Source organism: Primulina eburnea, chromosome 10, assembly GCF_022965805.1.
Source record: "Primulina eburnea isolate SZY01 chromosome 10, ASM2296580v1, whole genome shotgun sequence".
Classification (NCBI taxonomy): Eukaryota; Viridiplantae; Streptophyta; class Magnoliopsida; order Lamiales; family Gesneriaceae; genus Primulina; species Primulina eburnea.
Genome location: NC_133110.1, coordinates 552,453 through 577,649, shown reverse-complemented (window position 1 = coordinate 577,649; position 25,197 = coordinate 552,453). Strand labels below are relative to the sequence as shown.

General features: G+C 33.8%; 3 protein-coding genes and 1 pseudogene across 3 annotated transcripts; 3 read left to right on the top strand and 1 right to left on the bottom strand.

The window, feature by feature from the left end:
- The first annotated feature begins 524 nt into the window (after window positions 1–524).
- On the top strand, window positions 525–8,357 carry LOC140804031 (transcription factor EMB1444-like). The gene is given in 13 exon segments (XM_073159893.1): window positions 525–1,582; window positions 1,758–1,919; window positions 2,226–2,310; window positions 2,962–3,003; window positions 3,792–3,851; window positions 4,475–4,591; window positions 4,709–5,241; window positions 5,243–5,855; window positions 5,944–6,045; window positions 6,568–6,705; window positions 6,923–7,048; window positions 7,315–7,828; window positions 8,123–8,357. Coding segments are annotated over 12 exon segments (2,154 nt in total). The 5' UTR covers window positions 525–1,487; the 3' UTR covers window positions 7,396–7,828; window positions 8,123–8,357.
- Window positions 8,358–13,694: 5,337 nt separating this feature from the next.
- On the top strand, window positions 13,695–15,040 carry LOC140803784 (LOB domain-containing protein 29-like). The gene is made up of 2 exons (XM_073159661.1): window positions 13,695–14,030; window positions 14,473–15,040. The coding sequence occupies exons 1-2, from the start codon at window positions 13,752–13,754 to the stop codon at window positions 14,812–14,814; spliced, it is 621 nt and encodes a 206-aa protein (XP_073015762.1). The 5' UTR covers window positions 13,695–13,751; the 3' UTR covers window positions 14,815–15,040.
- A 4,068-nt stretch (window positions 15,041–19,108) lies between these two features.
- Window positions 19,109–21,873, bottom strand: LOC140804029 (TOM1-like protein 2). The gene is made up of 3 exons (XM_073159892.1): window positions 21,309–21,873; window positions 20,522–20,797; window positions 19,109–19,724 (listed from the first exon to the last, which is right to left on the bottom strand). The coding sequence occupies exons 1-3, from the start codon at window positions 21,816–21,818 to the stop codon at window positions 19,371–19,373; spliced, it is 1,140 nt and encodes a 379-aa protein (XP_073015993.1). The 5' UTR covers window positions 21,819–21,873; the 3' UTR covers window positions 19,109–19,370.
- A 1,382-nt stretch (window positions 21,874–23,255) lies between these two features.
- On the top strand, window positions 23,256–24,774 carry LOC140803640 (rho-N domain-containing protein 1, chloroplastic-like; annotated as a pseudogene).
- The last annotated feature ends 423 nt before the right edge of the window (window positions 24,775–25,197 follow it).

Genomic DNA, 25,197 nt, shown 5'->3' with positions numbered 1-25,197 from the left:
TTTGAAATCTCTCCGAAAGAAAACGCAATATGAATTACTTCGATACATCCAAAAGCAAAACAAAAACGAATAGATCTTTTGTGAGACGATCTTACAAATCTTTGTGGAGTTGGTGGGCCGTGAATAATGAAAAGGTGTAAAAGAAAATTTCGATGACCTGAGAATAAGAAGCAAATTTATTCACATTGATATTATTTTGTTTGCCACAAAAGTGGACTAAATTCAAAAGCGCACCTCATTTTCCATCATCACCCTTTCTTGTTTAGCTTATATCATTTTTCTCTTTTTCAATTTATATGTTAGATCCTAATATGGTTTTTTTTAATAATGAAAATAACTAATATAAAACAAAAGATTTCCGATAATTCTAAATATTAAAATTTAATATTTATTTATAAACGATCATATTTATGATAATTAATCGAATTATTTAATATTAGTTATTTTGTATTTTGAAAGGGCAAAACGAAAAATATTTCGGGATATAATGGACATTTAACAGTGTGCGGCGCAAAGTTCCCAGCGGAGGATTAGAGAAAGCGCGGGTGTCAACTGTAGCGTCGACAAAAGCTGATCACTTTCTTTGTATATAAAGAGCAAAGCTTTTGAGTTCGAAGAAAATTTAGAGGAAATATACGATTGAATCAAGTTTTCATCTTTCTATTCGAGAACCCACTTTTCTTTTCTCCTTTAACGTAGAGGGTTGTCTTTTTCGAGTTCTCTTCTCCCCTGAAATGTCGTGATTGATGCTTGATATTCGTGATCGAAACTCCAATGGCAGCAAACGGATTCGTTGCTCATTTTTTCTGTGCTGAGTTTCGTTCTGAACCTGTGTGTTGAGTTATTTGTATTCCGGAAGCTGAAAGTTAATGAACTGAAGGAAACTGCCATGGACTGCTCAATGTCGTTTGATATACGATAACTAGCTGGTTTTTTTGCTTCCTTGTTCGTTAGATTGAGTGTTTCAGTAGGATTTCTAAATCTTTTTTTAGTTTCTTGGAGTTGGAGTCTTTTGGTTGTAGTGAATTCTGGAAGGCTTTGGTTGGTTTTGTTGCTCTTCTGTGAGGAATTTCAGTAAAGGCTATTCTGAGGGTTTCTTTGATATTTCTTCAGGTTGAAGTGTGATCAAATATGGATAATTGCTTGAAGGGTGGGATATGAATGGTGTTTTCCTAGATTTTTGTGCTGTTTTTTTGGTTGTATTTTTGTGAGACAAAAGTTTGTACTTTGATTGTTGCTTGGCGCTTGGGTTAGTGTGTAATAGTGGGAGAGGAGATGGAGAAGGATGATAGAATGTTGCTGCCAACGGTGGGTCCTGTAATCAAGAGACGGGTGAGAAGGAAACAAGCCGGGAGAGGATCTTACAGGGGAAGCTAGGATCAGGAATTTTACTTCAAAGACGGGGTTGAACATACGGATTTTGCGGGTTTCTTTCCATTTAGAATTGGGTTCTGAATTAGGATTTTCGTTTGCTGGGAGGAGGAAAGATGGAAAGCCAATTACAGCAGATGCTGAGGAGCCTTTGTTTTAACACTGGCTGGAAGTATGCAATTTTCTGGAAGCTCAAACATCAAGAACAGATGTGAGTGCCATTACTAGTTTCTGGTCTGAATTTTAAGATTTTTTTATACAATAAAATCACCATTACTGATCAATAGTTTTCGGCTTGTCAAAGAATTTTCATGGGTAGTGACCCATTGTAGACAGGTTCTTTATTTGTTAATTTTAACAGCTTTTACACCTGCAAATTTATGCAGGATATTGACTTGGGAGGATGCCTATTATGACGGAAATCTATACCCAGATAAGAAATATTTCATCGAGGCAGCTCACAGCTTGAATTATGGGCTATATTCGCATGATCTGTTGGGTTTAGCCGTGGCAAAGATGTCATATCAAGTATATTCTCTCGGGGAAGGGTATGGCTTGTTTTTTAGCATGTCCACAAAATTTTCTCACATCCATGTTTTACCAGGCTTGTTTTTGTTTTACTTGTGTTTGTTTTTGTTTTTATTTTTGTTTTTTTTTTCTATAACTAAAATCGACTATTATTGTAGCTAATGCTTGTGGAAACATCAATATGTCTCTGAGGGTCAATGTTTTATGAGTGAATTTTGTAGAAACCAATGATTTCTTTAACTTCTTTTTTTTTTAAAGATTTGTTTCTTGAAAGATGCACACATGTTTGATTTGTTTGAGTTTTCTCATCTTTTCTATTTGCGCAGGATTGTTGGACAAGTGGCAGTTTCTGGGAAGCATTCATGGATTTACTCAGATAAACATGTTGCCGAATTTTCCTCCACATCGGAGGTCTGGAATCTTTTTCTTACGATGTTGAAACGATTCATTTATGGAATAGAGCTATTTTCATAATGTAATTCTTGTTGTGACATCAAGTACAAAACTGATGGTTATTGTTAGAAAAAAGAGTGCGGTTTACGTAGTTTTTTATTGTTATGTCGTTAACTAAAATTTAGCTTTTTTACTTGAGACATTGTTGTTATAACTTAAGTAGTTGTTAATTGCATAAGAATTTGGTAATTCTTAGTGTAATTGCATTGTTATAGTTCGCCTGGTTCAGTGCCCTATATTTGGTCCCCACTCACATATTTGTAAGAAAGACTAAAAAGCACACTTTGATTGTTGCACGTGGTCCTAGTGTTAGAATTTTCCATTTGGAATAAATGGGGGCCATGATTTTTTGTACCAGGTTAGGGATGCTTTGATTATGGAAATCACAACAGGAAGGGGTCTCATGTTTATGAATTTTGGTTTAATTATGAGAACTGTGGTACGGAGTACGGTGGTTATTTCCCTCTCAAGAGTCTTTGGAATATGAAACTGAAATGGGAGATATGGCAATAAAAGTGTTGATGAATGGTGTTAAATTTTTTGCTTCTTTATTGCAAATCACATGGTGCCTTCTCACCCGTTCTAATTGAAAAAGTTTATTATTTCCAGACTTTTGATGGATGGCAAAATCAATTTTCAGCTGGCATTAAGGTGAATCTGTCATCCTGTTTGCTTCTATTTTATACTATCAATTCTTATGTCAATTGTTTCAGTGGTAAAGTGAAATCATCCATTCAAACAGAGTGGCAACTAAACTCATGCTTAAGTGGCTTCTGAAAATATTTCCTTTATATTTCAAAAAATATATGTGTGTGTGCCTATATATATATATATTATATAATATTAGAAGTTGGTGTTGAAGTTGGGCTATCTGTTTGATTTGAGTGTGTTTTGTACATGAGTATAAATTTGTTGAGTTGGAGCTCAACTAATAATGCTTGTGGCTGGAGCTTGAATTTTGAATTGAGTACTTAAAATTACATGACCGGTTGTGAAGTCCTGATCAATGATAAAAATAATCAGCTTTGTTGCTTAGGTGAACTAATTTCTTAACTGGCTCGAGCTCGATAAGTACCGATCTGAATCTAAACATTGTCAAGAATATATTGGCAGCTTCAATCACAGCCCGATGGAAATGGTAGAGGAAACCAGCTGAGATAATTCTTCGCTAATATCTTCACATTTTGCTATTGATTTCTCATCATTTCTTTGTTCTTCCTTTTTCATCGCACCAAGACAAAATAATTCCTTGGTGTTTGTAACAATCGGCTTTTGATTTATTAAGAAAGCTCAAGTGAAATCTCATGTCCTTCAAAATTCTACTGGCCATTCTGTTTCTTTTGGAAAGCAGCTTCTGAACCTATGTTGTATACAACAACCTGGATCCTCTTCGGATTTTGTTGAGGTGTGTTAATGATGGCGGATTTCTTATCTCGCAGACCATTGCAGTTGTGGCAGTTATTCCACATGGAGTCGTACAACTTGGTTGTTTGCATAAAGTATGCCATTTTCTAACTCAACTGTCCTCTTTGCTTCTTATGATTTTTTATGCTGGGCACACTGGAAAAATTGATCGATTACATGCGCTTGTTGGCTGATAGTGCTTTGTATTGGTAGCATAGCCAATGAAGTAACTTATGTTTTCTTTTTTGATAAAAATATTTTGATAGATGAGGTATGTTATTATATACGTCTTCTAATCACAGATGCCATGAGGTCATTTGTGCTTTGATATTGTGATGTTTTCTTGATTTGAGAAAGTTGGGTAGACCTTGTTTGCCCTATCCTGCATCATTGTGTATACTTCAGTTAAACGAGTTGATAAATAAATATTTTTTTCCTTTGGTTAGCATTTGTTTGTGCAATATAGTAACAACTCACCTCTACATTTAAAAACCTAAAGAAACAGACAGGAACGACAAATTAGGCTCCAAATTTTCTGAATTCTGCTTGATATTTTTCCAGCCACCATCATTGGTTGTCTGGATGATGACATTAAATAAGCACTTAGTTTTAAAAATACTTACATAAAGGGGGCTCTAATAGTTAATGCCGTAATCCTAATCCCGTTCTCCTGATACGGAAATTACATTCAATTTTTTTTTATGTTTGAGCTGATCAGATATCTGAGGATTTGAAATTGATCAAGCACATCAGAAATGTTTTTTCTGATCTGCAAGATTCTTTAGCTGGTGGTATTCACAGTTCACTTCATAATACCCTAGAAAATTCTTGTCTAGTGAGTCTCTCTTTCTCTTCTCTCTATTATCACACTTTCTACTTATCCACGTGTATTTACGTATAAAGTCGATAAACTCATTTTCCCCCTCTTGCATGTTGCTACATGACTTGTCAGTCAGATGCGTGTGCGAGAATTCCGAATTCAGCAGGAAATCATGACCATAAAATGATTTTGGGCAGCTCTTTTTATGACGATGGGGCGAGTTTGTGTTGTCAGTTTCTTTCATCCATTGGGAGTAATCACGCGTCTATTTCTCCTCTATCGGGAGGCTCTTTAACACTCAAAATGAAGAAGCATGAAAGATCTGAGTGCTCAATGCCGGAGAATGAAATTTCACTTCCCTCAAGTTCTGAAAGTATTCTTACAAGGAAGAAAAGACAAGAAGCAATGGGATCTTTTTGTGAGATTAAGTGTGGAGAAGAAACAAATGACCTCAAGGATTTGGGAGAAAGACCAGAAATCTTGAGTCTCCCAGCTGTTAAGAATGTCAAGGGTGACAACTTGTATTTATATGACACCACTATACCAACTGATGGTCATCAGATGAATTTATCATGCCTTCCTTTGGAAAATCTCGATTCTCTAACATTTCAGGATCAAAGTGAATTTTATGTTCCAGAAACTCCAAGTGAGCAGTTGCATCCCAGACTTCGAGAGGAATCTAGAAATAGAAAGCAAGTTTGATAATTTTGAGATGCATCTTTCTCCTTTCCGTTTTTCTTATGGCTATGAGCTGTATGAAGCACTGGGACCCTCTTTTAGAAAGCAGAATGGCTATGTCTGGGAAGAAGGGAAAAAAAACTCTGATATGGCTATTGAAAATCCCGAGGAAATGGGTAGTAGCAGTTTGCTGATGGAGAACCCTGATATGCACCTTTTGGATGCATTGGTGGCCAAAGTTAGTGGTAAAGATGATGATGCAAACATTGCGAAATCATGCCAAGAGACCGAGGAGAGTCTCTTCTCTGCAGAAAGAACACCTTGCACCAGTGTTGGTACCATTAGATCCACATGCTACTCATTTGATCGAGCCACATCAAGTAGCTTGAACTCGGTACCATGTGGTGTTGAGTCTTTGAAAGGTCTTTTGTCGCCCAGCTCTAGCAGAGGGAGTGGACTCTTGGAAAGACTGCGGGAACCAGTTAAGATGAATAAAAAGAGAACCAGGACTGGTGAAAATTCTAGGCCAAGGCCAAGGGACAGGCAATTGATACAAGATCGAATAAAGGAGTTGCGAGAGCTTGTTCCTAGTGGATCAAAAGTGGTGTCGATACCTATATTTTTCCTGATTTTGAAGCGTTTCTTTTTATTTTACGTATAATATGTGCTGAAACTTCTAAATGACACAGTGCAGTATTGATTCACTTCTTGAGCAAACAATCAAACACATGCTCTTTTTGCAAAGCATCACCAAGCATGCGGAGAAGCTGCATAAATGCTCTGCATCAAAGGTAAGGGTATAATATTGCTCAATCCAAGGTCCTATCACTCCTATTGGTTGGAATTCACTACTTCAACCTTTCTTCTCACTCATGGGAATATATTTACTAATGAGTGGGAGTTGGCACACAATCTTGAGGTTCTACTATTGCGGTGATGCTTTTAAGGTTCACTAGAATAAATGCAAAGAGATGATAAATTTAGAAATGTGACTGTAATAAACCCTGTCGTGGGCCACACAGGTTCATTTGTATTGCCAGTAAGCTCGAACAACTGCATTAACAACTTAATTTGGTGATGGAATTTTATCAAATGAATTCTTTGCAACGAAAAGAGCATAATATGTTTGCTAAGGAGAATTTCCATTCCACAAAGATGTTATCGTGAATTCTGTAGCGGCATGTTTGCATCTTTGGAATGCAAATTCTATTGAAACTGTGTATGGATAGCCAAGTATTCAGTACCAACTGGGTTGAATTCGCTACATGTTATATACGATTTGTTTTAATCTAAGAACAAATGTGATTTTACAGTTGCTTGACAAGAACACCGATATGTGGAGATTTTCAAGTGAGCAGGGTTCGAGTTGGGCCATGGAAGTGGGAAATAACTCCAAAGTTTTCCCAATAATAGTGGAAAACATAAATATGCATGGGCAAATGCTTGTTGAGGTATCAAAATGTTTCATTATCCATCCATATTTTCTCAGCCAACAACAAGAATGCATAGTTTTTAACCATCAAATGGAATTTTTCTTATCAAAGAGTAGAAAGTTTATACTCATCGAAGTTTGCACAGCAAGAGTTGACTGTGTCGGGAAAAAGAAAACACATCATATATATATTTTTATCTTCTAATATTCATTATTATCCCTTTTTATCCATGTAGATGTTGTGTGAACGGTGCAGCCAGTTTCTCGATATAGCAGAAACCATCAGGAGTTTGGGTTTAACTATTCTGAAAGGTGTTTCAGAAGCATATGGAAATAAGACCTGGATATGCTTTGTGGTTGAGGTATAAATCTTACTGTAAGTGATATATATATTCAGGGAATTGATTCACATCTGGCATGTTTCCTGAAGTGGCATTCCATTTGGTGAAGTAACTAAAGTGTCAAAAAAATTGGTAAAGACAGTTGCTGATTGTTGGAATATGGAGATCTAGAATCCCAAGACTTTCATACGTTGTCTTCCACGATCATTGACTCGTGAAGTTTCTTTTGTTATGCACACGCTTCTCTCTTATTCGTTCATTTTCTAATAGTAGCATTACCTGCCTAGGGACAGAACAACAAAAGCATGCACCGGATGGATGTTTTATGGTCTCTGATGCAGATTTTGCAAACTAAGATTTCTAGTTAGTCCCCTCTTTCTCTAAGCATTGGCTTCATGATCCATTCACCTCAAATTCAACCTCTAGAGGCAGCTGTCGACCGCGGGAATTTAATTTTATGCTTCTTCACTATGACCACTGAGTGTATTTTCTTCTTGTTGTCACTTACAATATCTGGTTTCTTTTGACATTTTTGTCAGATTAATAGATTGAGTGAGATTTCTTTTAAAAAAATTCTCGTGTCTTATGGTTTTCAAATATGTATTATCGGTTGTCGATGCTACAGTTTGATCGCTTCAAAATTTGGCATTTGTAATAAGCTATATTCGCATCATAATTAAGCTTAGCTTCTTGTTTTTCTTTTCTTTACCAATGCAAAACAAGCTGTCGTGTCATTTGTGCAAGATATAGCTAGAAAGCTGGCTGAATATGCGAAGTTCAGAGGGCAGCCGGACTACTCCGGTATGTTTTGTATATATTCGCTTCTATATAAAGCAAATTATTTAGTTCCACCGTTTCCCGTTATTGTATGTACCACATTTTTGTTTTTTTGTGATGAAAATACGAACAGTTGATATGTAATTCAATTCTTGAACTTGATCTAGTCTTTTAAAATCCATGAAAATATTATGGATTTTTCTCTGTTATTTTTTTTTTAAGAAAATAAAATAAAATTCATGTTTACTGATTCTATAATATAAAAGTAGATGGTTTTAGCATCATTATCAGCCGAAGAAAGTAATTTTCCTTAAACAGAGGGAGGACATCTTTGGGAATGATGGGACCTCATTCATCAAATTTACCTGGAAGGAAGAGTACTTCGTTCAAATTGAGAACCCACATTGTGACGCCATTATGCCGAACATGACAACTTGGGAGGCAAATATGCGGCGGCATGTTTCCTCCGCGTGTCTAGTCAAATAAAACTTCTTGGCTTCATTCCATGTAACATTTATGTTTATTTCTTGCGTTTTACAGTACTTAGAAAGGAACGAGTCAAGCATTGTTATGATAAGTTTGTAATGAATTATTTTACCCCCATAATCTTTAATTAATCATCATGTTGGTTGGATATTATACATCAATGAAGCGAATCAAGTTTTGATCGAGGATAGCACGCGCACACACACACACACACACACACATATATATATAAATATATATATATATATAAATATATATATATATATAAATATATATATATATATATATATATATATATATATATATATAAATATATATATATATATATATATATATATATATATATATATATATATATATATATATATATATATATATATATATATATTCAAAGCTCGAAGTCACGTCCAAGTCCAGTCCCTTTTCTTAGTGAACAAAAACAAAAACATCCCTTTCATTACATCTCTTAATAAGGCATCCTAAATGTTTATACTAAATTAATTAGATATCGATCCCTATATTGTGGTTTGGACTTTGAAGATTTGCCTCCTCTTCAAACTACACTTTACTTTAATTAAAACATTAATCATTGGCGAGTTTTGGAATATTATTTTTCTATTTTAAGCTTGATATTTTTTAAAATAACATCTTAATTAGTGTAGGTTTTTTGTGTGACGGTATCACGGACGAGTCAACCATGTTCATATTTACAATAAAAATACTATTTTTTTACGAGTAATCCAAATATAATATATGTCTCATAAAATTGACTCGTAAGACCGTCTCACTTGAGTTTTTATGATTGTCAAACAAATGATATGTAGTATCCAAAGATTTCATTTTTTCCCCAATCAGAAATATTTGAAAGAGATATTATTTGCACCCAAATTTATATTACATAAATAACGTTGGAGCGTAAATAACATTGACCAAATCGAATTACTTAAAGTTATTTCGAGCTTTAATGAGACAATTATTTTCTCAAGTGAGAAATTAGCAATATAATGTTATTATTTTGGCAAAAACTTGTGTGAGACGGACTCACGGGTCGAATTTGTGAGATAAATCTCTTATTTGGGTTATCAATGAAAAAATATAATTTTCTATGCTAATATTATTCCTTTTTATTGTGAATATGAGTAAGATTGACTCGTCTCACATATTAGTATCCATGAGATGGTTCATTATATTATTTTATGATTATTATATGGAGAAACGAAAAACCCTAGATATATTTGCAATCATCCAAACACGTGCGTCGGACCCACGTGCACACTGTTTGTCTGCTTGACTAGAAATAGGAATGGCAGTATGTCGGCATCACTTTCCAACACCAATCTTTATCAATCAACCCAAACATGCCCTTTCTTTCACTTCAAAACCCTTTTATTTATTTTAGTCTAGATGTTATGTATAATTAAATCTTGAACTCAAAATATCGTTCCAAATTTGATATTTTCGTGTAAGATAGACTATAACTCATCGACATATTCTTTATATATTTGAAAAAAAATATAAAGTTTGAGTAATTTCTTTACATAGAGGTGTCATCTTTTCTTGAAAGTAACTAAATTAATACTGATATTAGGTTATTGAAGGTAAGTACATCCAATTTAATTCCAACGATCGAGACATAAAAGTTTGTAGCAGTATGAAATAATAATTTAAAAGGCTTATAATTTCATAAAGTAGGAAAAATCAATTATATATATATACTAGTACAACGACGCACACGTTGCGTGCTTGTACGATATGTTTTTATAATTTATTTGATTTATATTTAAATGAGGATCAAAATATATTTATAAGAAATAATGAGTGGCTACATTATAATTTTGATATATGAACTAAAAAATAAATTAAAAAAGAATAAAAAAGACCCAAGCAAAAATTGAATCTACAACCTCATGATTAAAAAACATAGGCTTTATCCACTAAACTACATGTGGCTTGCTTTTATTTTTTAACACTTTATTAATATATATAATTAGTAATGTAGAGAGTGGGGGTGAAGGATATTTTAGGTATTTTAAAAAACAGACCAAGGAAGTTACTCTAACCTACTCAACCTTAATAAATAGTAAGAGATATGTGTGTATAATTCATTAATAATTAAACAAAATGACTTGGAATTGGTTATAATTAACTCTTCAAAGTACGAAAATTGGAATAATACATGTAAATAAATCCTGTTTTAAAGAATGTATTAAGGTTTAAAAAAGTTTAACCAAGAAACAGGATTTCACCTGGATTCTATTTTTGTTCGGAAGAAAAACAAAAACATAAAAAGATAAGATAAAAACCCATTTAATCTTGCACGTAAAATTTAATATTTTTTTTATGAGAGAGCGGAGAGATTATTTAAAATATACCCTGAGTTATATAATTTTAATTTGATTAAACAAATAGAATTATTGATGATCAATATTCTATAATTTAATTTTAGTATATTATATAAATATGTACGTCGGAAAATATATTTTAATTTAATGTTCCTAATTAGGCTGATATTGGATATTTAATTCATTAACAAGTTGTGTACAGCTTTAGAAGTTGAACTGATCTCGAATTGTTTATTATTTAAAAGAGTAAAGAATTAATAATTGACCACGTTGTTGATCTGTACGTACTATATACCACGAATCTAGGTGATTAATGTCTCTTTCGGCTTTCTTTTTAACTTTTTTATATACTCATTATATTAATTAAATTCAATATATTTTGCCCACTTACGTAAAACATGTGTGGCGATTAATTTTTAACACGAAATTATGATTCATTAGTTTGACAAATCAAATAGATAATAATGATATTATTTATCTACGAGTCGATTTCTTATGAAACGGTCTCACGAAACTTTAATATTCATGAGTCGAGTCAACTCTATTCATATATACAATAAAAGAAATATTTGATCACGGATGACGCAAATAAAATATATGTTTCATAAAATTGACTCATGATGTCGTTTCATAAGAGTTTTTGTGTTTATTTTTTGCTATGAAATTAACAATGTAAGCAGTCTTTTCACATATACCGGAGTAAAATTTTATTCGCAATCCCATTAAAGTGTGAAGAAGGATTACCTAGATAAATTCATATGGTGTAGTGTTTCTGATAGATTATTAGTTGAGAACCCCTCCTCACATTATTGTCCCTATAAGTTGATTATTTTAAGGATCACACGATGAGTTAACATTACTTCTTGTCTGAATATATAAATTGTTTTGTTTTCTTGGTTTAGTGGCCAACAAATACACTTGATTTAAGTTAATTATTGAGAGTCGAAGAGATTAGAGACAAGATATATACCAACGGCACACGCGAAAAGGACACCATGCATTTTACCTTCAAAATCATGTGTACTATATCTATTATTTATCAACTATATGATATATAAAAAATTAACCTATGATAATCTTGTGATTTATTACTAAAACTAAAGACCCAACATTCGGTACTACAATTCAAATATTTTATAACGTAAAATGCAAGATTTCGATCGTTCTACCATAAAAGTAATTGTTGTTCTGAACAAGAACGGATTTCAAGTATGAAAAAAGGTGTGTTGTAAATTTTAGTTTGTCAGGAAAGAGATTGATGCATGCAATGTTAAAAGTAAAAAGTTAAGGAAAATATATGTAATATTAACTCATATATATCTCAAATAATTTTAAAATAGTTTTTATTTTTTGACGATGATGATGAGGACGATGAAGTTAATTATAGGGTAAAGAACCTGCCAAATTACTAATTAATTGTAGAATCATTGAGAGCCACCATTGTTCTGCGTGCTTAATTTTTTTAATAAAAATAAATTAAAGACAGAGGAACTACCAATTGATCACAAAGAAACATGATCACCCTACAAGCCTCCTAACTTTCTCCATTAACTAGAAAAGTACAAAATCTCCACCTACAATTAAATACGTACGTGTAAAATTTGATCTCGATTATCGATCCTTAACATTTTTAAAAAACGACAATATGACACAAAATGAAAAATCATAACTGTTGAGTATAACAATTGTCTTTGTTGAAAGAGCGATCGAATCGTGATATTTGAGCTACTGTGCGATTTAAAAGATTTGAGTTACACCATTATCATCGGCTATAATTTTTGGTAAAGCGGCAAGCGCTCGGTCCTACAATTTATATCAGAACCAAAGTCACGAGTTCGATTCCCATTTATTGCAATGAGTGTAATTATTGGGAAAGAAGTTGTTCGGGTGCAATAATTGTCCCTGCTGGAAAAACGATCGAACCATTGTGCTTGAACTACTGTGCGGTTTAAAAGATTTGAGTTGCACAATTATCACGAGTTATATCTTTTGGTAAAGCGGAAAACGCTCGGTCCTACAATAAGTTACAAGATGAAAAATATAATTTTTCTTGATAGAGTATTATCCTATAAAAGAAGATAAAAGGAAAACAGCTAAAATCAAACTGTTCTAAACTAGGATTTATAATATATATAAAAAATTTAACAATTAATTAAAATTAAACGATTCAAATGAAAGACATTTCTTCATCTTCACATCTTCACTTACTTTACATATCGAATAGTATACATTATACAAGGGAATACCAGTCAAAGTTTGTATTAATTGGAGCATTAAATATTTAGTCCATAATTACAAAATGATTAATCGAAGTTGATTAACTTTTTGGTAGGAGATCAGCATCGGTCTGAAGCTATATTGCCTATGTAATTTTCTTGAATTAATTCCTCACCGTCATTCATTCATTAATTATAAAGTTGAATACTCACTGCCAGCTAGAATCTTCAAGAAATTTGACACAAAACTTAATTCTTTTAAAAATAAAAATTTATAAATTTGACTATATCAACATGCATATAAAAAAATAAAGTACAAAATAAATGAAGTTATTTAAATAAAATCTATTTTTACTCCGACGAAATCGCTAACTAGTTTTCACAAAACATATTACAAATAACATTAAAAAAACAGGTTACAAATATTTTTATTACATCATCAAATTTTATCTGAATAGAATTCACGAGCCAGTTGAAATGTTGGAAAATAATACTGATCACAATAAAACATAGAATCTCCCCCATCCTTGCATTCATTTCAGTAGAAATTTTCTGACAATTATCAGAAGCCAAGCTATAAAATCTAATTGTACGTAGAAGGAAAAAGAAGAGAATGGGTTTGGTTTATATTAGCTCTTTTGTGCTGCAAGTAAACTGAATGGAATCTTAAACCAAATTCTATTTATAAAAAAATATATATGACAGAGGTTAAAGAGCACATTTATCATTAAAAATAATGAGAATGTAGCCCAGTAAGGGAACCACATGTAATAAACTTACACAATAAAATATGATCCCTCTGGTATTTATAAACTAACCTTAGTACCATTGCAAATATAATCAAAACCCATTAAAGATCAGCAGCCACTGAAACCCCAAAAAGATCAACAAACTTGTTCTAAAATGGCGGGTTCTGGTTCCCCTTGCGGCGCCTGCAAATTCTTGAGAAGAAAATGTGCGAGGGGTTGTGTTTTTGCACCTTATTTCTGCCATGAAAATGGTGCTACACATTTTGCAGCCATACATAAGGTTTTTGGGGCCAGTAATGTGTCCAAACTGCTAACTCATCTTCCGGTGAGTGATCGGTCTGAAGCAGCAGTCACGATTTCGTATGAAGCTCAAGCTAGGCTGCAAGATCCTATTTATGGCTGCGTTTCACATATTTTTTCCCTCCAACAACAGGTTTGATTTGTTTTCCTTTTTCTTATTACATCCAACTCTATATTTTCATTTCAACATTAGTGTATATACATATATATCACTTGATATAAGGCGTTACGGAAAAAGATCGAATTAAACGCTGGTGTTTTTTTTGGTTCGATCACTGAATTATGGAATAATCGAGAATAAGAACGAGGAAAATATATAATTTAGTGGATTTTGATGCTAAATATTTTCATTGAGTGAGAAATTGGAGCGATCCTTGTCATAGATGCCGATATATTATCCTTTTCAAATGAAAATATCGAAATTTTACGCATAATTTTTGTAAATATGCAGATTTTTGCCCTGTCCAGTCCTAAAACAAAAATCCCCGACTCATCCCACCTGAATTTTTGAGTTCTTGCAAAGGAAAATTCTTGTTTTATTTTCCATTAACCTTTGTTTCCTTCGATATTATCAGGTTGTGAATTTGCAAGCCCAACTGGCTTCTCTGAAGGAAGTAGCAGCTCAAGGCATCATAAATCGCTCTGCAAACCCTAATTCTCAAAAGTTCTACAGTGAAAGCCATTCTTTCCCACAAGATATCCAAACATGGTGGCAATGCCACCAGAATCTGGGCGCCACCAATATTACCCAACATGATGCAAACTTTATCTCCAACAACATTGAAAGCAACACTGGCTACTACGCAAATGGAGCCATGAATCTGAACCAATCAAATAACAGGAAGTGGCCTTGTCAAGATGATTATTCAGATGATTTCCAATCGATGGCTTTCAGGTACATACAGCACGAAAATTGAAAAGGCTTCAAGGAAACACAATTCTTGGGCGAAGTCATGAAGAGATACTCTGGCAATTTTATGTTACTACATTTACAAATTTATATGAGAAATAAGCATTTTTGGATACTCCAAAAGGAGGGAAACCCAGAGATGTTCTAGTGCCAGGCCATCAAATCCCACCCTATATGATCGTTTAGTTTTTATCTAAGACCATTTGTAACATTGGATATATGTATAATTAATAAGTAGAATCATTTTTATGCGTAATGTTCTCATGTGTTCTGGTTTGAGCTAGTTAATTAAATATTAGGATTAAGATAGTATAATCTTAAACCCGATTAATTAATTACTTGATTAATTATATCATCCATTATATATCATCAACCAAATTAAAACTATTCTGATACGAATATATATATATATTCTGATATGGGGACGACTTAAACCTGGTTTTCTGATCCATACATGATCACGATCCACATATCTATATCGGGTCTATACTAATCCAGAATCAAGTCATGCTAGAGTTATTACGTATCTTTTCATTTATAAAACTCGAACGTGAGATATTGTTTTAAGCATTTGGTAGACAAGTTTTCTGTGCTGGTTCAACATGTATCATTAATTAACTCAGTGATTGTGATTAGAGGAAAAAATAATTCATCATAATGAAGAGGGTTTCAGCCATACATGTGGAAAATTAGTGTTCCACATATTAAAAATAACAACATATCGAATAGTGATTTAGTCTCGAACAACGGAAAACAATGTATTAAATAGTAAAAACCACGAAGAAGTTTCTTTTTTCTAGTTTTTAGCTCAATTCTTCATAATATTTAATAAAAATTTGAAGTTTTGTAAACTTGTGACAAAATAATTATACTAATACTGATTTATGATATTCAAGGTAAAATGACTAAATTCGTCATAAAAGTAAGCTTATTTTCTAATCTGGTCCTCTTAAAGTTTGCTCATTGTGTTGTAAACGAGACTAGACGATCAAATTTTGAGCCAAATAATTGCACTAGCTCCTGGATTAGATCGATACTAAAAACTAAAAAAATAAAATAAAATTGTCGGCCCGGTTAAAAACAGTTGAATCGGATGAATCCAATTTATTTTATATTAATATTCAATTGTTTTATAAATAAAATTTGAATAAAGTATTTAAAAAATATTATTAAAAAACTTCAAAACTGAGGCAACATTATATGTTTCTTATTTTTGTTGATGTTTTTTATTATTAAGTATTTTTGTAGATTTGTTGAATTGATTTAGTTACTTAAAACAGAAACTGGGCTGGGTTTTTAGGAAACCCATTCCCAGAATTCAGGAAATGGGTTAAGCTTTCTTCAACTATTTTAATCTGGGCCATGCAGTGAATTTATTTATCCATTTTATAAACGATACAGTTAATTATAAATAATTGTAATAAGTGAATAAAAAATACGACTCATAATCAGGAAAATATACATATTATGGTTCAAATTAGCCTGGCGTTCAAATCCAACTACCAAATTCTTTTTCAAATGTTCATGAAAGATTTGTACATGCTACCACGCGGATATTAAATACCCCAAATGTAATGCGATGCATAAGCTTTATATGAAAAATACGTGCGACCTTTTTTAGGCCTCAGAGTAAGATCTTAGTGTACTATTTATACGTATGGTAGCATCGAAGAATCCCTCTGTGAATTAATTAAATACGTAGTGCTTCATGATAATTTTGAAATAATATTAGATGATAAATGTAATCTTTGGAAATTTTTCTTTGATATCTTCCCACTTTCCTTAATTTATTACCTTTTTGTGACAGTTTTGTTTTCAGCTTTTTAGTCTAAAAATATGAAGCCCATTCCGAACTAATAAAATATGCAGTTCAAAGTAGCAGCTTTCCATATATCGTTCAATTAATTAATGGACTCGCATGCAACACTTTTTTTATTCATTACTTTATTCTCTTCGTGTATTATTGTAATTAATTCCTCAGAACGTAAGATAAATTTTTATAAACTGATTTATTTGGTTCGTGAATTAATTAATATCATTTTATTCACATATATAAATATGTATACATGCATATAATCACAAAATATATTTAAGCCAAAAAATTATAAATCACATAATCTATGCCCCTAAAAAATAAATATTAGGACACGTATATAAGACCTCAAAAATATTTCGGGATCATATTGGACATTTGATTTAGTATTCAATTATAACTTCATCATTCTGAGGGCCAAAGCTTGGAGCGCCTCACTTAAGTCAGTCCTGTGAAGGTCTCTTCTTGCTGTATAAATTGTTTCAATATCTCTGCAGCTTTGGATTTCTTGAATCACATTAATATTGATTGCATTATTCTGACTATGCTCGATCGAAGAATCGAGAGAACTCTGTGGCCAAACCGAATAATTCATGTAAGTTGGATGAGATTCATGAACTTGTAATGATCCCACGTTTAAACCTCCCGAAATCACTGCTGCTTGGCCATTGATTTTCAATGTTATTTCTTGATGACTCCATCAGGTTCTGTGTCAGCTGAGCTTTAACCCGTATGGGAGACGCAACCATAGACGGGATCTCGAATTCGGGCTGGAGCTTCGTAGGCAATGGTGACAACCGCCTCGCACCGATCAGGTACAGGCACATGCAGCAGAATTTTAGCCACGTTGCTTGCTCCGAATACTTTGTGAACGGCTGCGAAACTTGCAGGGCCTTGCTCCGAGCAAAAGTACGGTGCAAAGATGCACTCTGACACGCACTTGCGGCGGAGGAACTTGCATGCTCCGCAAGGAGAGCCGGTGCCGGTTGCCATATATATTAGAGGGCAGTAAAATATATCACAAGAAATAATATTAAAGAAAAGATTAGAAAAATGGTGGAGATATATATGGGGGGTTATATATACGGAGTATGATATGTAGTAGAGACACAGAAGGCCTCTGTCTGTGTCTGGGGTTAATCTAAGGAACATGAACGTCCATTATTGTATAATATAATATTATTTTTTATAATAAAAAAAATTTAAAGAAATTCAATCTTCATTCCGAATTTCTGGATCAGAATTTGTTTTTCAATCTCTTTTAAGATTAATATTAAGTTATTTATATAATATTAACAATGATCCATTCCTTTAGTTTATGCTTGATTAAAGGCTAAAGCCATAGAATAGATACTGACAAATATTAACATCCAATTTAGACTACTAATTATAAATTTGTGTAGTATAGAACATATCCTAATCAATCAAGGATTATATAATTTTAAAATGTAATTTAAATGAAAAGAAATTTCATTTTTGTTCAGTAATTTGCATATTTTCTATATTTTGGTTATGTTATCGATGAATTCATAATTTTAATGTGTAAACAAACATTTTTTAATTTTATTTATTTTTCACTTTAATACTAACGTGACTTCGAAACATAATGACGTGTCAGAAAAAAAAGACTAAATTTGAAGGAAAAATACAAATTATTGGATTAAAATCGTAAATTGATAGATAAAAAAAATATGTAAGTCAGACTACCAAAAACATAATTTATCCTTAAATAAATTATGTGAGGAATTAATCCAACTTAAACCCATACTTAAAATCAAGCTAACCAAATATTTTATTTGTTTTATGAGCTTGACACCAGTTCCATTGAAAAAAAAACTTTATAGGTTTAAATATATAAAGTATAATATAGTGTAACTTGAATGTATTGTTTTATAATTGTGGATGATCCTTTTGGTCAAATTGTATATATTTTACGACGAACGCCGCATCTGGGAACTGCTGCTAAATTTTTGTTGGTTTCTTGAAATTGCTTATTTTAGACAAGATTAGATCTAATATCTAATCATGATTAATTTTATTTATTTTATAAGCTCCGAAAATATCTCATTTCGAAATTGTTCATTAACCTTATCGAATTCGAGTTCGAGCTCGACAAGTTTTCGAGCCGAACTCGAGTTTAGGGCAGAAATTGATTAAAAAGTGAAGTATGTTACATATCCTTCCAACCACAGATGTTCATCCGTAATTAATTTATAAGTAATCAACAACATATTTCCGATCATGTAAGAGAATACTTGCAACCTCTAAAACAAAGTGATTATCTACTTTTGATTTCCAAAACAAGCTTTTGCTCAAATTTGAGCACACCAAACTCACATGAAAAACAATTTGCCAGCAAAATGCATCAAGTGATTCATTCAAACCTGATTTCTTGTCCTGTTCCAAAGTGCTCGGTTAATCCCCGAACTTAACCAAGGATCGTGGCAACACTGAACCCAACACCAGAGTTTGGTCTAGGCACATAAGATGAGCAAGACAGCATTTTCATTTATTTCGAAATAAAATTTCGAACAATTTATTTGGCACCATGTTGAGACAAAACCATAAACAGTCATCAAACATCCCAAAGCGGGTAGACCCGCTAACTAATTACATCCTGACTGGTGACTACAAAACTACATCGTACGCAACAGGCTGTTGAAAAGAAACTTATTCATACTAAAACTAAACTGAGTTCGAAGCCGCAGAAAAGAACACATATCTGTCAGATAGGAAGTAAGTTCTCATGCCTAGCCCATCTTATCAACACTCTCTTCTGGGCAACTTGGTTTTCCTGATTTCGCGCTATTTGTCGATATGTTAACCGGAGTTTCAGTTTTGCCATCACTTTCTCTTTGAATTGGTACAGTAGTTTCATTTGAGATGTAGTCACGAGCTGGTTCTTCTTCCCCTTGATTCATTTGATGTCCTGATTCGAAGGCAGCTGTCATTTCATTGTATCTGGATATGACCAGTTGAAGTTCCTCGAGGAGATTAAGTGCATCGAAAAGCATGACCTCATCATCAGATGTTGTTTCAATTATTCTCTGTACAACAGGTAGAGATTGCTTGCACTTCTCTAGCATGCTCACTGTTAGCTCATCCTGCAAAAAAAGCCCAAAATGCTCCATGAGAATTTTGTTAATTCCGATGAAACAGATGCCTTAAATGTGAAATTCTGATCTTCGTGTATTTTGATGGCTAAATGCACTTCTCAAGGCGCCTTAAATATGAAGATAATAAACTCAATGTGAAACATAAAACAACAGTCGTTTCCTTCTGATTACAGAGTTCTTTAATTTATCTATTAATAGTTTGCTAATTACATATTTGATTATAGGAGATAAAATTTTCTTATGATATTTAGATTCAACCATAAGGTGTCTCGCTTTATATGAGTGCCTCACCTAACACCTACACTCTACGATATCTCAGAACCTTAGTATGCATCTGTAGCTGATACCTCTGCATCGGATATGTAATCAACAAAAGCTTTGTCTTATTCATTAAGTTTATTAACACCATTAGAAGAAACTTTCGAAACAAAATGTCACTAACCAACACAAGTGTGAATGAGAAGGTGCTTTGGTTTGAGAGTTATTGAAAGCTTAGAAAAATATATAAGACAATTGACAATCAGGCTGAGGGGTAATCAGAGAGCATCTAAAACTACCAAATTTTATGTACTAGTAAAGAAGAACATTTCAGAGAAACCTCACAAAAACATTGACAAGGTAAAAAAAAAAATTGTCTTTTAATTACTAGTACCCTCATTCACACTGTCCCAGACAAGAAAAATAATCACGATCAATACATTGTGATAGCTGTGACACTTCTGTAAAATATGCGAGAAAATCATGATAACTGCATAAGAGACGAGGAAAAATGCAAAAATAGTAACCTTGATTGGCTTTGGTCCAGTTTCAGAATTCAATATGCTGGACAGAATATCAAGACTATTTCGAGTCACAACAAGAAACTCTTTATTCTCTTCAATGGTCTGGAAGCCATAATGCATGAAAGTGGCATCTTCTTCATTTTCTAAGGCAGTGGGGGGAACAGGGTATCTTTCATGAGGCATTAGTGGCTGCGGATCAAGATAAGATTCCAGGTTGTGTTGATTAGAAGGTAAACTTTCTCCATGTGCAGTTGGAGGAATCACCCTCGACTTCAAATACTACAAAATAAGTCAAAATTAGATATCGGGAAACGAAAAAACTTATGCAACACCACACACTTCAAAATTCTTGAAGATGATTCACAAATTAAGAGTGTCTGATCAAAAGTCATCTGGGAATCTGGAATCATAGGCTACAATTGGATTAAAACATTTAAGAATCATTCAGAGAGAACCATTGAAAATTGCCAGGTTTGCATATAAATATACACCAATTTCATGTCCATCATCCCTGATTTCTCGAAAGAGCGAGGAATTGCCCAATACTCCATAAATGATATTCTTAGAAAGGTATCTAAATTCCCCGCTTGTAATTATAAAAAAGAAAATGTGAAATTTGCCCCCAAATACCCATGAAGTCGCCTACTCAACTAAATTCGAGCCCACCTAAATCATTCAATCCTGTCTCGGTTTCCAACATGAACAATGCTAAGCAAACATAATTCGAGAATACCAACAAATGAAATAATAGTAAAGAAACCACAAAACATAAACGAAACTGTCACTGTACCATGTAAGTCTGATGAAAAACAGGCAAGTACATGAGATCCTCGGACTCTCCCCAAGCCCGTATCAGCTGCATCGCCCTCATCCTGCACCCATGCTCCGTCCTATGGTCCTCGATTAACTTCACCATATCCTCCAACACCTTCTCCGAAGCCACCTCGGAGAACACCTTCTCGCAATTGGAAGTGCACGTCTCCAGTAAATCAAGACTCAGTATCTGGCTCGCCGGATTCTTTCCCGGTACCAGCTTCTTCTTTACAGCCCTGACGATCTCCGCGCCGTCGTACTCATCACGCGAGATCATGGAGCAGATACGGAGGTTTAGGCCCCAGTTGGGCTCCTCCATGGATTCAGCGGTGGCCTCATCGACGATCTTGGATTCCGGGGTTGGGGTCTGGAGGATTTCCTTCATTTTTGAGCTGATTGTGCGACCCATCTGGGCGCCGCTCGTCTTCAACCGCTCTCCTAGGGATGAAGATGCTAACTTCAGTTTCGATAAGTCGAGTTTCTCCATGGATTCTTCTGTCGGAAGAAATATTCAAGATTTTGTTCTGGTAACGCTGCTGGCTCTTCGCTGTTTTTGTTAGGGTTGGTGGGAACTGTTAGATATGGACACGTGGCATCTTCTTAGACATTTAATTAGATTTTTATATTAATATTAATAATTAACTAATCTTAATTAATTTAATACATAGTTCATTTTGTTTTATAGCTTTAGGTTATCCAGGATTGCAATGATTAGCCATGTTTGATTTTTAAGACTTGACATACTTATTGTGTTATATAAAGACAATTATATATGGATATTATTATTGTTCCTGTATAATATACTTTTATTTTCAAATAATTGTTGAAAATATAATTTTCTATGCTTGAATTATGGTTAAATAGATCAACAAATGATTTATCAAATACGTAAGAATTAGTTGAGGGAGAAATGAGGAGAAAATTGGTGAGATGTGTCAAAAAAGAGTAGGTCTCATGTGAGACCGTCTCGCGGATCACAATATGTGAGACGGGTCAACCCTACCTATATTCACAATAAAAAGTAATACTCTTAGCATCAAAAGTAATACTTTTTCATGGATTATCCAAATAAAGATCCGTCTCACAAAATACGACCCGTGAGATCGTCTCACACAAGTTTTTGCCGTCAAAAAATACTAACGCAGTGTTTGGTTTGAATGATTAGGTGAGTTTATATATTTTAAACTTATCTATCTCACGTTTGGTATGTTTTTTATTTAATCAAGTCAATATCTCCTGTGAATGATTATATTATATTAGGTGGGTTAAAATAATCATTCCTCACTCCCTATGATTATTTATCCAACTCTTAATCCTTCCTATTTTTCTAATTTTATCCTTCTCCTATATCCAAACTCACCACAATTTCCCGCCACGACCGCTGCCACCGACCACCGATCGTCGCCACCGCCGCCAGACGACCACCGCCGACGTCGCTACCGCTGCTGGCCCACCACCGTCGACGTCCGGCCGATCGCCGCCGGTACTGCAGCCACCGTCGGCTGATAACTATCGGCCAGCCGGCAGCCGTCGACGTGGCCGGACCGTCGCCGCAGACACTGCCGGCCGGACAGTGGAAGAAGAAAAAAAAAGAAAGGACAATTTTGTTCATTCATCAAAAAATTCAAAATTATCCTACGCTTAAAAATCTTACCAAACATAATATTATTTTACACTATATATTACATTTCTACGACAATCGTTTACTTATTAATCACTAGTTTATGTTATCCTCAAATCAAACACAGCCTAACATATATATAAAAATCTCTATTTATATAGGACGTTTGAGTAAAATTGAGTTTTTTTTCGTTTTATAGGTCGAACTAAAGTTATTTCTAATTATTTAAAATTTTATAATATAATATAGATATAATATTAACATCATATCATATATGTGCACTTCCGAATTCATATCTACCAAATGGCGATCGATAATTTTTTAAATCTTCAGACTGATATAGTATCTGGCAAATCATTTATAACTTTTCTTATTTTGTTTATCTACCAAAAATAATAATTAAAATTATTCGAATTGAACTATTTTCCATATTAAATTGCTTCTGTTATTTGTTTCAGCCAAGATGGGCTTGATAGTTGGCCAACTGTATATATTCGGCTAAAACTGATGGAGAAACCCAACGCAACATATTGTCTGTTATATTAATAATTTACACCAATAAAATCACTAATATGGTAATAAAATTTCCCCCGTCGGCAATGTGATTTTGATTTTCTTGAAGCTGTTGATTGAGTTTGTAGGTAGAAATGGGCCAAATCCATCACAATGAATTCTGAAGTTTTGATTACATGAATCAGTTAAGCTAGATTGTTGTCCGACCTCGCCTCGTTCCCGAGTTCCTGAATCCTCCTGGTAGAAAGATATAATTTTGCCAAAAACATCATCTAACTCTTCTCACGGTGGCATCAAGCTCGTTTCTGAATTCTGATGTGAAACTTCTATCTTTGAGACATGCTTCTAGGCGAACGGCTTTCTGTGTAATGCAAGTCCGAGCAACGGAGCATGTGCTATAGGACGAACTCGGATTACTCGAGGCAAAACAGGCATGGCTACTCCCACAACGTAAAGAGGCACGGTGCAGAAAGGGATGGTTTTGAAGTTCTTGAAGAATCAGAAACACACTCTTCGAAAATGGATCCTTGCTTTCTGCATCGGGAAGCCAAAAATTTCAGGCAACTTCAGCTCCCGGTCCTAGAGAAAAGGAAATTCTTGAACTATTCCGAAAGGTGCAGGCTAAGCTTCGTGAAAGAACATCAATGAAGGAAGAAAAGAAAGTGGAGGATCCTGATCAGGGAAAAGGCAAAGAAAATGGAACTGTTGATTCTCTTCTCAAGCTTCTAATGAAACACTATCAGTTCAGCGATGGAAGAAGAACATTGACAGTGCCAGTAACAGGGGATTCATTCTGGACGAGCCTGAACCAATTGGGCCATCGATGCAAGAGAGGAACTCGAATAGTTTGGAGTCTAGCAGCAGAGTGAAGAGGCGTGAAATACAAGAAGGCCAAGGTTCACATCTCAGCAGGCCAAAATCAAACTTCCCAAGACGATCTCCCGTCCCGACAGTCAAATTCCAGCATGTTTACTCTCACAACTCGGTTAATCATAGGATAATCTGGATGATACAACAACAAAAGCGGTTGAAACTGATTCTGAATCTTACTTGGACCTCACGTTTTCTGATGAGATAAATGATGAAACATCTGGATTAATGTAACCTTCCATGGTTCCTAGGAACTGAGGTTGGGTCTATCCATGTTCTGAAAGGATATATATCGTCGCATCATATGCTAATGGTTGCATTAAATTGGATGATTGGTAATTCTCGATCGGTGATCATGTAATCCAAATTTCAATTGCTCACTAACAAAAAAAAAAGTTTAGGAAAAACTTACCGACCATAAATAGCTTATATTCTGAATTCCTACGTTTATGATCTTGAAAGCCTTGGTTATTTTCTGCTACTTAAATGTCCGAAATGTAGAAGTTTTTTTTATTCCACAGCATGATTAACTTATATACTAAATAAAATCATTGTTGATATATTACTTTTGACATATGAAATAATTAATAAATGGGTCGAGTAAGTGTGATTTTTCTTTTATTGTTTAGATTCTATTATTCAAATAAACAAACCATAAAATGATTTAAATTCATTAAAAATAAATATTTAAATCTAGAGAGATATTTAATTATCTTTAAACTTTAAATATAAAAAAATTCAAGACCGGACTTGTAGCACTGTGGTATCACCTCCTTCCAGATTTGCTAGTTTCTCGAGTTCGAATCCCCAAGTGTATGTTGCAATAAAATATATATTTAATTCTAATACATTTATTAGTAGG